The 17540-nt window shown below is 41.6% G+C and overlaps 2 protein-coding genes across 3 annotated transcripts in view; one reads left to right on the top strand and one right to left on the bottom strand.

The window, feature by feature from the left end:
- Window positions 1-17412, bottom strand: part of akt3b (v-akt murine thymoma viral oncogene homolog 3b) — a 32322-nt gene extending 14910 nt beyond the window's left edge. The window contains exons 1-2 of one of the 2 annotated variants that reach the window (XM_044341715.1): window positions 16757-17412; window positions 7635-8098 (exon numbers count right to left, since the gene is read on the bottom strand). In XM_044341715.1, coding sequence (XP_044197650.1) covers window positions 7635-7680 — 46 coding nt within the window. In that variant the 5' untranslated portion in view covers window positions 7681-8098; window positions 16757-17412. Of the gene's footprint in view, window positions 1-1260; window positions 1276-7634; window positions 8099-16756 lie in introns of those variants that run through there. The other variant, XM_044341721.1, reaches the window with a different exon arrangement.
- Window positions 1-17540, top strand: part of ifngr1 (interferon gamma receptor 1) — a 467767-nt gene that overhangs the window by 385474 nt on the left and 64753 nt on the right. The gene's annotated exons all lie outside the window — the stretch shown is intronic.

The raw sequence follows: 17540 nt of genomic DNA, 5'->3' as shown, positions 1-17540 counted from the left end.
CACCTGGGTGAGTCTAGACTCTTTGAACTTAAAGGGAAACATAAAAAAATCTATCTTTTAAGTATCAAACACTCACTTTCCTTTGCTTGAGAGGTGGTTTTCAATATTTTGTGGTTTGGTTCTGTGTCTGAGGCTGAAACTAACTATTATTTTCATTATTTATTCATCTGGTTCAAAGGGTTAAATCTCTGCATCATCTAAGAAGAATCAGAGCTTGTTTCAAATCTGATCCACTGTGGTCAAAACTAGCTATTGTTCTGAATTTAAAATAAACTTTAATACGAACGCTACGGTTCCAAGAACATTTCAATACAGAACCACACTGGTGAAGTGAAAGAATGTGCCGTTTTATTTTCAGCATCGTGTTACAGTTACAGAAACACTAAGTGTTGTTTGCATGATTTGTAGATGTCAAAGTTAAAACTGCTTTTTTTTTTTTTTTTTTTTTAGACATCTAGGTTTAACGCAGTATATATTCAACCACTAAATTACCATCTTACAGAGTTTCAACAGAATTTCATAGCTGTCTTTAAATCTCATTGTCTTTAAAACAGACATATGTATATATATATATATATATATATATATATATATATATATATATATATATATATATATATATACACACATACATACATACATACATACATATATGAAATAAAACAGCAGCTGTAGTGGACAACTCATCACTTTCAACTGGTTTATTTAGATTATCTGCTGCATATTGTGAAATTAATTGAGTGCAGAGCGTTAACCTACATATTTTACAGCAGGGCTGCAACTTTATTATTTTCAGTAATAAGGATTATTTTCATTCATTGTCTATTATTTTCTTGATTAGTTGTTTGTTCCATTAAATGTCAGAAAATTGTGAAACTATTCCCCAAAGGTGACGTCCTCAAATGTCTTTTTTTGTCCAACAACCCAAAGATATTCAGTTCACTGTCATAGACGACTAAATATTAGGGCTGTAGTCAACCAAAGAAAACCTTGGTCGACTGAAATCGTACATAATCTTCAACTAATCGATTAGTTGTGGGTGAGTTGGGGGGGGGGGGGAGTAACGGGACAGAGTGCATAGTGAACTCACATTTCTCTGTTTTGCCTCTTCAGGTTAGGCTAACCTATTGTTGCTAACTTTGGAGCTAACCCCATTCACTTTTGCAGCACTTGAGGAAACAACAGACGTGACGTTTTAGCATTTATTAACTGACACACTGTAGTCTGAACTGTACATTTACTGCCAGACTAACAACTTACCGTTAACCTTTTCCTCTGAAACGCTGATTCAGTAACCGTTGAGTACAGTTAGACCCAGCGGTCTCCGTTAGGTTGGGCGAGTTCAAAGTTGTGAAAACAACGGGGGTGTTTTGAATACACCCCCGTTGTTTTCACAGGTAATTTGTTAGTCTGTCCCTCCCGCCGCAGGAAATAATGGATTAATCCTGGAAAGCTGTTGATGTAGCACTTTTCTCCTTATGAAAATAACACGGAGATTATTCGACCAATGAGAATTTAGTCGGACGAGAGCATATCGACCAACTAACCGACCAGCAGACTGCAGCCCTACTAAAGAAACCAGAAAATATTCATATTTGAGGAGGTAGAAAAATATTTTTTCTTAATGAATCCAAAGGATTAATTGATTATCAAAATAGTTTGCGATTAATGTAACAGTTGACAATTAATCAACGAATCATTGCAGCTCTATTTGACAGTATCATGGAGACATTTGTTTATAATAAGTGAAAATATCTTTATCACCAGCCTTTTTATTTCTCTACTTTTAGATTTAGCCTAAACAAAGCTGATAAATATGTACAAACATCTGCACCATTTGTTGAGAAATATGAACACGCAGTTCTCATTCAGCCCCCCCCCCACTGCTCCGACTCATTAATTTGTGACATAATTACAACAAATGTTGGAATACATGAGCATGTCCCGGTGAGATGTTGACATCTTCCAGAGTGATGTTAGCACCAGAGCTAACGGAGAACAAGGCGCTGGAAACTAAAGTGTGACTGTATCAGCGCATGAATTACCTCAACATCCATCCGACAAATTAAACACTGATAAAACCGTTCTCACACATCTGATGACTCACGCAGAACAACGGTGTGATGAAGATGACTTCAGCACTGAGCCCAGATATCAGAAAACAGAGAAGAAGTGCTTTGTTTCTGACAGCAGTTCCTCTTCCAGACTGCTGAAGAAGAGGAAGTAAACAGTAGCCACAGTTTGACTTTAACTGCTTTACAGGTGAAAATAACCAATAAATCATTAGAGCTGCAGGTTAGTTTAGAGATTAGCTGCAACTAACAATTATTTTATTAATTTAAGGTTTTGCTGCTGACTGTAAGGATGAAACAGCTTCCTGCAGCTCAATCCACCGTCTCACTGTAGTTTACAGCCTCCTAACAACCTCAAACACACACAAAAAACTACCAACCCTTAAACTAATGTCACCGTCCGCAGTGGGAAAGACGAAATATTCAAGACTTTTGTACATTAAGGCTCTTTAACACCTTCTGAGGTCTGTTTTTTTAGGGAACCGAATTCACTGTTTTTAAAGATTTTTTTTAAGACCTGCAGATATCCTGCGTTTAGCTTTTTTTTTTCCTGATGAATGACTTGAACCATTAATCAATTTTCAAAGTTATTTATTCACTTCCTGTCAATTGAATAGAGGCAAAGGTGGCCTAAAAGGTCAGATCAGCAGGTCGCCGGTTCAATCTCTGAAAGAGGAAGCATAAATCTGGGCGGGTGAAGTAAAAGATGGAAAATGATTTATCAAAAACTCAGCAGAGTCAAAAGGAAAATGCATCAGGGAACATTTACTGGTTAAAAACAACGTAGGTGGATTATTTTGTCCTTTATTTTGGTGACTTGGTGCCTCTAAGAAGTGTGAAGCAAAACTCAGATTCTGACTGACAAAGCGATATAATCAGCTGCTGCTTTATTTCTAGCATATTAGCTGCTGTTGCTGACTCAGTAAGTGTAGTTCTGTATTGTTTAGTATTTGCAGGTTAAAAGAAGAGGTTGGTTCATTACTAAACCGCCTCTTCAGCCTCAGATCAGTCCTGCTCCTCTTGCTTTGACTGGTTCTGTTTTATGTTCCACCCAAAAGTCCCGTTCAACTCTGAACACTTCGCTCATAGAGGCTGAGCACAATCTCCCAGGTTTCATTGTTAAAACTGGGTGGAAACAATAATAATAATATAATATTATTTCAATAATAATTCATATTGGGGCGTTGACATGCAGTTCACTACGGAGGAGAATGAAGGGTAGAGCATCATTTCCAGTAAGGTGTGTCCTTCACTAAATGTAAGCGGCGTAGGTTTGTTAGTAGCCGAGCATTTAGAAATCCTCAGACTTCAGTAGGTGGAGATCTCTGACTGTCTGGTATCATGAGACTCGTAGAAACATCACATTAAAGATGTAACGATGCAATTTCAAAAGGTCTCTCTAACCCTCCCGGTCCTTCCTCCAGTGACCCCTCAAACTTTACATTTGTTGCATCGTTCAGACCTTATGCTCATTTCACTAAAACAGATCCATCGATTTATGAATAAAATCATTTAAATACACTTTTTCTTACAATTGAAATTGGTAAAACAACTGATCCACCACCTTCACTACAATACCAGAGCTCAACAACAATGCTGTTCCATATTTAGAGTTCCAAACTCTCTTTCAAACACAAATCTCAAAAAATGTACCAAATTCAGTTTGGACATCCACGTTTCCGAACTGTCCTGATCCTGAACTGTGAGTGAAGTCTTGAGTTTTGATCTTTAACAGCTCAGAGAGCTGCGAGAGCTGCTGAGTTACTCACTGAAGGCTGTTAAGACTAAATTATAAGAGCACACAGAGGTGCAATAAACAATTCAGGGACTTGTGGGGGCCGGAGAGGAAGGAACCAGAGTGTTAGGTCATCCTCTGTATGCTCATAGTGCCACAGAGAAACTTCCCCCTGCTTGCTTGCCAGCTCCACACACACACACACACACACACACACATTAAAACCAGTGTGGGAAACAACACACACCAGCCAAGTGCGGCTCAGACTGGGCTACAGCCCTGCAAAGCTTTGCCTTCTCTGCTCGCCGTCTGGCAGGTAAACAACCATTGTTTGGAGGTGCTGTTCTTCAAACTGGCAGGCTGGCTTAGGCCATGTCCACACTGAGCCAGCTAAATGTGAAAACACAACTTCACTTCTCTGTTTTTGGCCTTCAGACCAAGCTAAGCCGGTGTGTTTTTCACAATTTAAAAAAAAAAAGTAGATAAATAAGTGGATAAATCTGCAAATACTGGTGTGGAGTCGTAGTGTGAATGAGTGAAAAACAAACCTCTTCTAACACATTGATGTCTGGCTGCTCAGACAGTTGTGGATGAAAAGCATTTAATTGAATCTGTATCCTTTATTGAATCTAATAAAGTTTAGCTTTCAACTTTTGCAAATGGGTAAATTTAGAAATGAAAAAAAAAACTCAAAGATCCCATTTAGATCTGAAATCATCTTTTGTTTGCTGACAAGAAACTTTAGTAAAAGCCTCTTAAATGTTTACAACAAGTAACTATAACCTGAAAATGAGATGAGCAGCATTAAATATGAAATGTTGATTAGATTTGTATCTAACAGATTGAAAGCCTTAACACTTTCAACACCTTATTTTTCACAAGCTACAACTCACAAGTTTAAAATATTGATATGAGATGAACTGAAGTTTAACTGGGAGACCTTGACTACAGACAGCTATGTGTCCTTCTCTTTAAAGGACACATATTCTGGACATTTCCGTGTCTATATTTATATTCTGGGGCTCTACTGGAATATATCTGCATGATTTTCAGTTCAAAACTCCTTATTTATCTTATTCTGGCTCTTCATGCAGCCCCTCAGTTCAGCCTCTGTCTGAAACAGGCCGTTTTAGCTCCTGTCTCTTTAAGGCCCCGCCTCCTGATGAGCCCACTCTGTTCTGATTGGTCAGCTTCAGGAAGCTTCCTCTGCAGACATCCGCTAGCTTCAGCGGCTACGTCAACAAACCACGAAACAAACCATAGTAGTACTATTTCTCTACTTTTTCCTCGTTCTTAACTAAAAAATGTCAACTTCTGAGATAATTCCGTACATGTTGGAGCTGAAATCCGATCTGAAGAGTGGACAATGTGAACAACACATGGAAAAACGTTAGCAACAATGTTAGCAACAACCTTAACAGCATAGGCTACAGAACAGACGGCCGTTTATGGGCATGTGTGACCATGTTTCCACCATTATAACAGTATATAAATAACAGAAAAACACAAAACTGAGAGACTCTACTTGTGGTGTTAAAGAGCAGTTAGTCTTTTCTTTAAAATATCATCTTTGGCTGAGCGGAGTCTCCTGCTGTTAGAGAGCACATCAACCACACCACGACTTTTCAACAACAACAACAATACTGAAAAGTCGGCTTCACATGTAATCAACCTTTTCAGATTCTTCCACCTGTGGCTTTAATAGTTGAGACATCCTGTCCTACAACATAATGGTCACAGGTTCAATACCCTCAGCAGCTGTCCAGTTCATCAGGATTCAGATGCATATCCTTCACAACACTGAATGAATGAGTCAGCTGAACGATCAAAACTAAAAAAAAAAAAAAAGAAGAAATCAGACGGACAATCTGAGAGAAAAGTCGCCATCTGCGGCTGAAAATGTTTCAAACTTAAAGCCGCAGCAGATACAGATAAACACCAACCAATATAAATAAATCCATCCAAACACAAACACAGACACTCTGAAACACAGCAGCCATGTTTTAATCCAACATAAATCAGCTGTGTAAAAAAAAAAAACAACCCAAAAGAGAAGAGAAGTGTCTTTCAAGAGCAGGTGAATGTTGTTATTTATCCACACCTTCATCTGAGGGAAAGAGAAGCAGGTTGTAGCTGCACAATCTTCCCTCACGAACCATCTTTGGCCGAGTACAGACGACGACTCACAGAGAGAACACAAACCTTCGTTTTCAGCCTGTCATCACGTTACTCTCAGATTTGGTGTTACATAAAGGTAGAACTGGGCGGTTAATCAAATTCTGCCTCCCGACGATTATGAAAACAAGATAATGGAGATAAAACGATCATTGTGCCGCATTCCGTTTCACAATGATGCTCTTGTTTTGTCTTGTGTTTATAAATCAAGCGCACCCTTTTCCTTTACAGCGGTGCGCTTTTCATCCCTGAACGCCTCCGACCAGCGTTCGGCGTCTCTGTCAGCAGCAGGAAACTACTGAACCAAAACGGTTTTCATGTCGGCTCCGACGGGAGGAAAATCAACAGTGTTTGTATTTATTGATTGATTGATTTTATATTTCCCCGCCCGACCGTAGAGCGGGGTTGAGAGGAATCTGCCTGCAGTGAAATGAGATGAGATGAGCTCACAGACAGACTGGGAGTCCTGATCGATCAATGTAGATACTAGTTAATAAGTTCAAAAACACATATACAGCAGCAGGATATTTGTGTGATTTTAACAGCTGATGGGACGAAGCAACAGTCAGCACTTTCTCACAACACCTTTGATTGTCTTTTACCTGATATGAATTCATTAAAACGTGCTCAGATCAGCCCTGAAACCCATCGTTATGATTGTCTCAGGACATCTGTATTTTTTAATAGGTTCAGTTTGTTGTTGGTTTGGGTCTTTTTATAGTGATTCCTTCACAATAAGAGTCTTATCCTTTAAAAACACTTAAATATCCTCTTCAGGGATGTTTTAGGAGATATAAATATCACCTGCTTGCATAATAAATAATGTGTTTTTTTCCCCAAATGTTCAGTTAACTAGTTAAAAATCTACTCCTCCTCTCTCATTGGAAAAATTCAGAATCAACCAACATGTAAATACCTTTCATATGCAAACACAAGATGTCTCCTACTTCACTGAAAAGCACATTCTCAGTGTTTGTGCGCTGAAGTTTTATACTGGATCACAACTGGCTCTGAACCATGTGTGATGTCATCAATCATAACCTGCATTAACTGATTTTTTAACCATTTGTTTTTAGCAGAAACAGTGAACAAAACACTGACGTATCATCGTCACGTTTTAAATCGATATGTTGTTGTTGCTTATTTCCACATCCAGCAGTTACGGAGCAACATTATCGTTCATGTGGAGTCGTGTTTCTGTCCACCTGGTGAATGTAAGTCCAATATTCACTCTCTTTTAGCTTCTGTTTTTACTCTCTACCAACTCCTGAGGGAAATATCTGACTCTTTAACCAGCTAGTCTACAGCTAACTGTGTCTGTTAGCCGTTTGGTGCTGAGCAGGTAGTGTACAGCGGCTTTTTAGGGCTTTTTATCTGAAAACGACGCTACGAGACGCTGAGAGAGAAGCAAAACAGTAAAGTTGCAGCCGGACAGATAAACAATGAGCTGAGACTCACTACAAAGCTCCGTAAAGCCGAGAGGAGCTGCAGAGTCACTGATAATCCTCCGTAGGTATAAAAATATTAATTACACTTAAAGTCGAGCGGAGAGAAACTTTCCTCCTTCAGCAGCTGAAACTAACTCTGCACACACATCATTCTGCACAGTGAAGAAGAAGTTGTTTTTTTTGGTGACAGGCGAACTTTCTCACCTCGTTTCTGGACCCAGCCTTCCTTGACGACGTTCTGGTCGCTCATGGTGGCTTCTCCTTGTCACCACTTCTCCCAGTTCTCCCAGTGTGGTGACGGTGAAGGGACAGTTGTCAGTTGTCTTGTCTCTTAAGACCTCCAACCTACCTGCGCCCCCCCCTCTCTCACCTGACCTCAGATCTGTCTTCTCTCTCTCTCTCTTTCCCACAATCACTTTCTCTTTCCTCCTTTCTCCCCGCCGACCCAAACTGACTTTCTCTTCGCTATCTCGTCTCTCTCTCCTCTCGTCTTCCTCACCTCTTTAGCTTGTTGTTTTTTTTTTTTGCCTCCCCCTCCCTCCTTCCTTCTCTCTGTCTCTCTCTCTCTCTCTTGGTTTTACAGTTTTCCCCTCACTCTCTTGTTCTCTTAAACTTCTTCTTCTTCTTCTTCTTCTTCTTGTGTTCAGGCGTTCCAGCGGTGAGTCAGCCTGGAAGGAAACGGAGGCAGAGAAAGGAGAGAAGGGAGAGAGAGAGAGAGAGAGAGAGAGAGAAAAAAAAAGCACACAGAGCAGGTCAGTGGATAGTTTCCCTCACACAGCAAACACAGCGGACCGCCACTCATTGTTCAGCGCCGTAACACACTTCCTGCCTCCTTAACTCCTTCTTTCCTTTCCTACCTCCATCTTCAGTATCCTTGCTTCCTCCTATCATTCCCTCCTAACGTCTTCACCTCCTCCTTCAGTCCTTCACTCACTTCTTTCCACCCATTTTTTTTTTTTTTTTTTACCTTCTCCTCTTCTCCTTCCTTCCTTTTCTCCCTCCCTCCTCCCCCTCACCAGCCCCCTTCACTCCTTCACTTTTTATTTTCCTCACAATTTCTTCCTCTCCTTCCTTGGTTCCCTCCCTTCACCACAACCTCCTCCTCTCCCTCCCTTTCTGCCTCCTCCCTGTTGTTCTTTCCATTTAGTCGATTAATTGATTAGTTGCCAACTATTACAACTAATCGCTTAACTGGTTTTTTTTGTTATTTTTTAAGAAGAAAATGTTCTTGGATTCCAGCTTCTCATACGTGACTACTTCCTGGTTTCTTCAGTCCTCTGTGACAGTAAATTGAACGTCTTTGGGTTTTGGATAAAACAAGACATTTGAGGACGTCATTTTTCAACATTTTATGGACTAAACAACTCATCTATTAATGGAGAAAATAATCGACAGATTCCACGATAATGAACATAATCGTTCTTTCCATCCTTCCTTCCATAACTACCAAGTTTTCTACCTCCTCTTCCTCTTCCTCCCTCGTTGAATACAACCTTATCTTCTTCATACATCATCCCATTGACTGTACGTAAATATTAAAGAGTGAAGCCAAAACATCTGGATCGCCCCCTGGTGGCTGGCTGCAGTATAGGTCATAAGTCCCGCCCCCTCCATGTTAGCGGACGGGACATGAGCCAAACTATAAAAAAATCAAATTATACGTCAAATAAATTTTTCCCAAAGATGTTTTCTGTCATTTTTATGTCGTTCTTATTATGCTGATGTTTGTCCAAGTGCTCATTTTTCTGACAAGTTTGTTTTTTAATTAGTTATATGACGATATAAAACATGATTGACAGCTGTTACAGCCGCTCTAAAACCTCAGTCAGACGGCGGGATGATGGCCCTCGGGACACGCCACCCGCCGCCTGACTCTACTGCACAGACTCTGGCTCCGAATGACATCACGCAGGCAAGATGGCCGCTCCGGGAAAGGAGATATTTTGGCTTCACTTTTGTATGACGGTACGAAGCAGAGACATGTCGTCCATCGTTATTTTTTCCCCCACCTGCATTCTGCAAAGACCCGCCCCTCCTCTGCCTCTGATTGGCTCTGATATTTTTACTAACCCAAACCATCTAAACCCAACAAAGGCGACGAGTACCAGCCAATCAGAAAGAAAGAAAATCTCTCCTCCTCTCCTTCCTTTGCTCCCTCTCATCCCCACAACCTCCTTCTCTCCTTCCTTCATTAACCACTTCTCTCCTAACTTCCTACCTCCTCTTATCCTTCCTTCCTTCCTTACTCTCTCACCTTCCTTGACTAGGACCTTCCCATACATCCATCTGTCACTATCTTGGCTCCCTTTCACCTCCCTTTGTTTCCTCTTTTCCCACAGAATTCCTGCACCTTCCAATCTCACGTCCTTCATCAGCCCCTACTCTCCATCCCGATTTTCCTTACCTCCTCACATCATCTTCTCTCCTTCCTTAATTAACTCCCTGTCCCTCCCTCTTCCTTCCTTCTCTCCATCACTCTTTTGCTGTTTAACTACTTGGTTTTTTTTTTTTTAAACCTCCTCTTCTTCTCTTTTTCACATACATCATCTCCTTGGCTCCCTTTCTCCTTTCCTTGTTTTCTACTTCCTCACAAAATTCTGGTAACTCTCTCACCTCCTTCCTTCCTTCTTTCCCTGCCTCCCTTATCTGCCACTACTCTCCTTTTCTATTTTCCTATTTTTCCTCACATGTTCTGCTCCTCCTCTCCCTCCTTTGTTATCTCTATCCCTCTTGCCTCCTTCCTTTCCTGCCCCCCCCCCCTCCAACTTTTTTTAAAAATCGATTAAGTTTCAGTCACTTTTCAAACTAAAATGCCAAACATGTAACGGTTCCAGCTCCTCGAACGTGGTGATTTCCTGTTTTTCCTCGTCTTACATCATATTATAGTAAGTTTGATGGTTCCAGGTTCTTAAATGCACAATATGTAATTCGCATTTGGCTCTGTGTGAGGCGAGCTGCCGCTGACGTTAGCTCAGCCTGTTTCTCTGATAACTTAAGATCCAGACGTCCGATGACTAAAACCCTTCATCCGGTTAAAAGATCTACTTAAAAACGACCAAGAACCAAAAGTTTATTGTAAAAATGTGGCTTAAAACTGAATAAAAGTCAACGTATGACAGTTGGACAACCACAACACCAACGTATTATCTTGTATGTGTAACTATTTGGTAGACGCCATTGTGGCAAACAGCCACAACGCTGACACACGCTAGATGATTATCACCATGTCCATGTATACTCTTTGGTCGAAGGGATATTTGGTCGTTGACCGGTGACCAAATTAAACGAACCGTTACCTTGATTAAAATGATGGATTTCTCAGGGTTTGAAAATTGTTGGAAACAAAACATATAACACAGGTCCAGTCGTTTTTAGACATTTTAAAGCAGAGTAGTTACATATCATAGCTTTAATATGAGAATTTGCTGCTTTCTTACATTATAGTAGACTGGATGTATTCGGGGTTGTGGAAAGAAAACATGCAATGATGTCATCTTGTACTGTAAGATATCGTAATGGACATTTTTCACTGTTTTCTTGGCTTTATAGACCAAAAAACTACTAGAAAATAATAAGCACATACAACGAGTTGCATCGAAGAATAATATTATTGATATTACTACTCTTATTGATCCTGTCCATCAGTTCAGTACAGATTTGTTGTAAAAACAGCAGTATGATGCTTTTAAGAGCGATTGGTCATTTCTGTTCTACTGGATATAAAGCTGATGAGTCATCCACTTCTCTGCGTTGGTATCAAGTTAAACAGATATTGTCAGCACTAGTATCAGAATATTTCTCTTGCAATAGAGCTGAGTATTAACTCAAGATGCTTCACACGTTGACATAAACATCCTATAAAGCAAAGTCCTGCTCACTGATTTGTAACAATCTCCAAAATGATCTTATTCAATGAGAGATATCTTGGTAGAAACAGCAACATCTGATAAATTATGGTACACTGTGATAACTCACAGTCCTATCTGAGCCGTATCTATCGATTTGTGTTGAAAGTCGTCTGTTCATCAAGTTTGTGTTTGGCCAAAGCGCCGCCCCTCATGTACAGACAGGTGTCGAGAGAGAGAAAAGGTTGGAAAAGGGTTGAAGGAGGAGATATATCACAAAGTAAACTGGCTCCCAGGAGGCATCGCTGCACACAACGTCTCTTATTCCTTCTCTCCTTCCTCCCTCATCTTCTGTCCAACACATCCTCATGATTAAACGAGTACATGAGTCGATTGAACCAGCCCTCCAGAACGACCTATAGGAGCGTTTTCTAAATATGCAGCCTCTATCGTTGCTTTCCAAAACTGTTACAAAAACTAATAATAATGCTTTGTGGTGCGACAACGTTGTGGTGAAGGTCTGGTTAGGTTTAGACACTAAAACCACTTGGTTAAGGTTAGTCAAAGATTGTGGTTTTGGTTAAAATGATCACTTGAAACGTGGTGTGGATTAAAGTTACTACTTCCTTAAAGTTAAGCAAGTCTGTCGTCATGGCAACAGTAAACACTACGACAATTGTAGTTACGGTTTTTAAAAAAACTGTCTTGACTCACAGTTGGAAACTGTGGTTCTATCTGCTAGGGACGTGCAGAAGGCCCAGTATTTGTATTTGTATTTGTTGAGGCAGCAAAATTATTTGTATTTGTATTCGAATAAAGGTGGAAAGAGGCTTAAAAGTCCTGTTTTTGTTTTTATTAGGCTTTTAATTTTAGAAAATGAAAGTGTTACAATAAGTCTTCATGAAGCTTGTTCATGAAACGTGTGTCAGAAGGCTCAGTTTTATCTCTGGGGAACACTCCCAACTCTGGGAGTGATGTCCAAATTAGGAAATGTGCGTCATGTAGCAGGTGGATGTGACTCCCTTCATTGAGACCTACTGATGTACCAGCGGAGCAGAGGAGAGAGACGGAGATAGTGATGTAACCGACATGTTTTTTTTCCTGAAAACAAATCATTTTTAAAATATTTGTATGAAACAAATATTAGTAAAAAACTATTAGTGCTTTGCCGAATAACATATTTGTATTCGGGCACACCCCTACTATCTATCCAGCCACTCACCCAACCCGCCTCCTCCTGATATGGACGTTTGTCACCTTATTTACACGTCATCTGAACTGCGTCATTCCTCCTGATCATATTTATTACAGCCGCTAGATGGTGTCTGTCACTCAAATGTAACTATAAGTTGTTTTTGCCGGCTGAATTTTCAACCTACGCTGTTTTTCTTGCGAGGGCGGGCTGCTTCTGTCACACCTCCCTCCTCCCCAGCTCTCACTTCTATCTTCACTCCCAAACTTTCTCCTTACCTTCTTCGTTTCACTCTACTCTTCAATCTACTCCTCTTCCTCTCTCTGTCTACCTGTCCGTCAACTGACCACCCACCTCAGACTGACAGGTGAACCAGCAGACGGACACTGACAGCAGCGTCTAGACTCATGAAACACACTTCTGCTTTATAGCACCTGCATTTTTTTCTTCTGCAGTGTTTGTCCACAACAAATTAAATGCTGACCTGTATGTCTGCGTTCACACTACAGCTCAAATTCAGTTTAACTTCACACACAATTCAATTAGAAAAGATCACATTGAACAACCAGGGACTCAAGAGCTGCTTCATATATAAAGCAGCAACCTTCAGGTTCCTCAGATTCCTCAAGATTGTCCAAGACCGCCAATGTTTTGCTTGGTTAACATTTGCCGTATTCATTCTGCAGCTAAAATTTCACACAATTATTAATATCACTGGACTACTAATGATTTGATAACACCCTACATTACCATGGAATTGTTTTGAGTCATCGACTAGTGCATCAAATCCCAGAATCCTCCCTTGTGTGTGCGGTTGAGCGAGCGGAGAGGGCGAGCGTGTCAGTTAATAAATGCTGCAGCTTCTCGAGACAAAGAAAAGTCTCGTCTGTTGTTTCCCCCCCGACTGCTGGAAAAGTGAAGGGGGTTAGCTCCAAAGTTAGCCACAATTGGTTAGCCTAACCTGGACCAGCTGTTCTCATTTGCTCCTAAACAGAACGGAGAAACAGAGAGAATCAGCTGTAAAATGATTTACAGTCTATATGTTATCAACGCATTCATTCCTAAATGCTCACACAGCCTCTGGATGATGTATCATTCACTTCTAGTTAACAATATTCAATTAATAGTGATCATTGATAAGATGCAGACCCTAAACGCCCAAAAGTTTGACTGTGTAGCTGAAACACAATTGGACACTTTTTACAGCCTGTCAGAGGTAAATGTCTCATTTAAACATCCCTGAGAAATGAGTTTTCAGTTTTGTGCTGAACAAACCAGCTACAAGCAGAATCACAGCCTTAAAAGGAATCAATTCAGAGCAAAAACTTTTAAGACAAAATGAACATCTCATCCCATAAACTTTACACTTCTCCTATATACAGCTGTAGTGTTCTGTGCTTTCTTGTACAAACAGTGATTTATGTGCCATCGCCCTCTTCTCGCTGCCAAACCCAAAACTTCTCATCGCTCAGCATCTCCATGGTTACAGCAAAATCTCAAATTGATGACACTTGCTTTAGGGTTGCGGGGCAGAGAGTGTGGAGCAAATATTTGATACAGAAATATGTTGCAATACAATCTCATTTTAACTTAAATTGTTCTGCTTTCCAGCAGTTTGGTCTTTTCCAAATGTATGACTGAAATGATAACGTGTGTACTGGGTACATGTTAAAAAGGTTTGTGCTTTACACTGTCTCATCTTAAGAGGACTGGCGTGTGTCTTCAACCAGCAGTCAGGTGTCCATATGAACAGTGAAAGAGGTTTTCCTCGCTGTAATCATTCCTCCTGTTCATACTGGATATTAAAAGATCCTTCAAATGTGCTTTCAATGGAAGTGAGTGTAAGTGTGTTGTTTTTAAAAAGATCTTCATTGAATTTCAGAGCAAATAACAATAACATATAAATTACAAAACATCCATAAAGTTCATGGAGTTCATGGATAACTGTATAAAGTGCTGTCAGTTCATAAGTCCAGTATGTTCCAGAGGAGGCGCTGAGATTTATCCAGACTTCTCCTCCTCCGGAGGTCAGCAAGTATCTGTTTAATTACAGTGTCGCTGTCGATTACAGTCTGTTGTATTATCATAGCACATCTTGTTTTCCACAGTTTTAAACATACAATACATATAATTATCCACAGTGTTTCCACAGGGGAACACTGTCCGAGGAAACACAAAGAGGGAATTTGATGCTAAAAAGACTGTAAATGTGTCAGATATCCACTTGATATGACTAACTCAGACTGCTGAAGCTGAATATAAGCTTCACAGAGACTTTTAAATGTATTTTTGCACTAAATGACAGAAGGATTTAAGCCCCATAGTTCAACAACAAGGCTTGCCCGACTGCCCGGGGCAAGTAAAATGCCACGTCGGGCTAATAAATCGGGCCAATTTTTTTTTACCACTTGCCTAAAAAAGAAGAAGATCATCATCATATCGTACTGTTCTCTGGTACACAGCGTATCCCCCTCCTCTTGTGTACATTGGAGAATATTGGCACACGCCGACAGCCAATCAAGAATTGAGTAGGCTAGTAATGTGACGCGTTAAACAAACATCCCTCAGGATTATGTGAGCACCGTCAAATAGAGGAATCATTGGAGTGTGTCATTTTTCACTTCCATAAATATTCTCAAGAACAAAAGACATTAAAGAGGGAAGCTTGGAATAGAATAAACGAGTCTAAACAATGTATTTGCCATCAGGTTAGAGAGTCTGTTCTATTATTAGAAAGAAACTGGGCTGATCAAAAGAATTTAGTGAAATTTTAATATCCAGTATGACCAGGAGGAATGATTACAGCGTGTCATATGGACACCTGACTGTTGTTTTAAGACACACATGAAGAATTGTGAACCCGTCCTTTACAGTTTACAGATACCCTGATGATTCATACATGATTGTTTTGTTATGTATCAACACATCACAGAATCACCATGTTACCAGTCATTAGTAAACCCTGAAAGGAATTTAATAATAAAGCATAATTTCTGTCTGGATCAGACTGACCTTTGTCTACAACATTTAACCATCTGCTCACGTCTAGCTTTTATTCTACAATTTAACACAATGAGAGTAATAATCAAATTATGTCTATGAATCACATATGACATTTCAGCTCTGAACATGTTCTGGTGGTGACACACTCGCCATCAACGGAGGAGACAGACCCAAGACTGGGGAAACAAATGAGAGCCCTCCAATGACAACAAAAACAATGGCTGACAGGAGCAGCCGTTTGTATATTTGAGAAGCCGGTTGAGAGCTGCGGCCCTCGGTGCCACAAACACCACCACCCCGCCTACCCCCCTCCTCCATCCTCTCCTCTCCTCCACCACCACCACCACCACCCCTGTCTCTGATTTATTGGCCACGATTGCACCGCAGACAAACAAACACACAAATACTGAAACAACAGCTTTTGTTTCAAGGGCGTGTGGTGTCATTATCTGTTACATAACAACATCCGCTCGCCGTGCTCCGATTATATTTTAACGGGCGAGACGCGGATAATAATAATAAATGTCTGGCAGGGTGACGCTTGTGCCGGTTAACGGTGATAAAATAGATGTCCCGGTGTGAAAAACGCCCGGTCAGGGAGGGGGGGGGGTTGTGTAAACGCCAGGCTGGCCTGTGATGGCTCGGCTCGGCTGGAGGGATGCGGGCTAGCCAGGGGATGCTAGCGGGAATGAGGGGGTTGGTGGGGGGGTGGAGGGGGAGGAGGAGGAGGAGGAGGAGGGAGGGGGGACGCTACCGCTAATGTTAGCCGGCTAGCCTGGCTGAATGGCTGGCTAACTGACGGTGGAGCCGTTTGACGTGATATTTTAAAAACAACCCCGCTTTTAAGTCGTTTTATTTATTCAACTCTGACAGATTGTGCTTTTTTTTTTTTTTGGAAAGGACCGGAGAGGAGGGAGGAGGAAAAGGGGGGGAGAGGAGAGGAGGGGGAGGTTGGGGGTGTCGTTCATCACGGAGATGGGCCGAGGCCAGACGGACCGTACCGTTACCGTTACTAGCCCTCCTCCCCTCCCTCCTGCAGCAGCAGCATCCCGGCTCCGCACCGCATCCCTCCCCGCCTGGCAAATGACGAAGCAGCAGCAGCAGCCCGCTAACGGCAGCTAGCTAGCGTGCTAACCTCCGCTCCCAACGGCTCCGGGCTCGAGACAAACCCGCTGCCGACGACCCCAGCCCCCGCTTCCTCCCTCCCTTCCTTCTCCCCCGAGCCGGGTAAACAACCTCCACTCTACCCTGCTACACGTTAAAGCATATTATTAAAATAATTTCACCTGGTAGTCGAAGAATATGATAGGGATGCCCCCCCTCCTCCTCCGCCGCCTCCCCCTCCTTCTCTATGGGCACTGGAGCATCCGACGGTCCCTCAGCGGCGAAAACAGGAGGCGGACAGCGATGGATCCATAGCCGCTGATGCCGAGTCCAGACCGTGGAAGGCGTAAAAAAGAGGGGGGAGGTTTGTGTTTGGTGTCCCAGACAGACAGCAGAGACTGCGGCGGCAGACAGAGACGCGGACAGACCGACAGACAGACCCGCTCCTCGACTCCTGTTCCTCCGCAGCTCCGCCAGGAAACCTCGCTCCGCTCCGAGTCGGCGCGTCACGTTTCAGCCAGATCTGACTGGGAACACTCCTGCTGCGTTCACGGGCTGTCGGACACATGGGAGCTCATTCAACCAGTGACCCCGCCTGCAGCTGGGAAATATACAACAGAGTCAGGGCTAAATTTAAAGGACGGGTTCACAATTTTTGTCTTAAAACAACAGTCAGGAGCCCAAATTAACATTGAAACATGTTTTTTTTGCTGTAATCATTCCTTCTGTTCATACTGACCATTATAAGATCCCTTCATATACAATTTAAGTGATGGAGGACAAAATCCACAGTCCTCCTTCTGTACAAAAATGTATTTAAAAGTTTATCTGAAGCTAATATGAAGCTTCAGCGTCCAAATGAGTCAAATCAAGTAGATATCTTTCAACGTTACAGTCTTTTTAGTGCCAAAGTCCCTCTTTTTGTTACTATACTTCTACTGCAGCTCAGTTAATTTTAGTGTATTT

Source organism: Thunnus albacares, chromosome 3, assembly GCF_914725855.1.
Source record: "Thunnus albacares chromosome 3, fThuAlb1.1, whole genome shotgun sequence".
Classification (NCBI taxonomy): domain Eukaryota; kingdom Metazoa; phylum Chordata; class Actinopteri; order Scombriformes; family Scombridae; genus Thunnus; species Thunnus albacares.
Note: the sequence above shows the minus strand (reverse complement) of the source record. Positions and strands in the feature narration are given on the sequence as shown.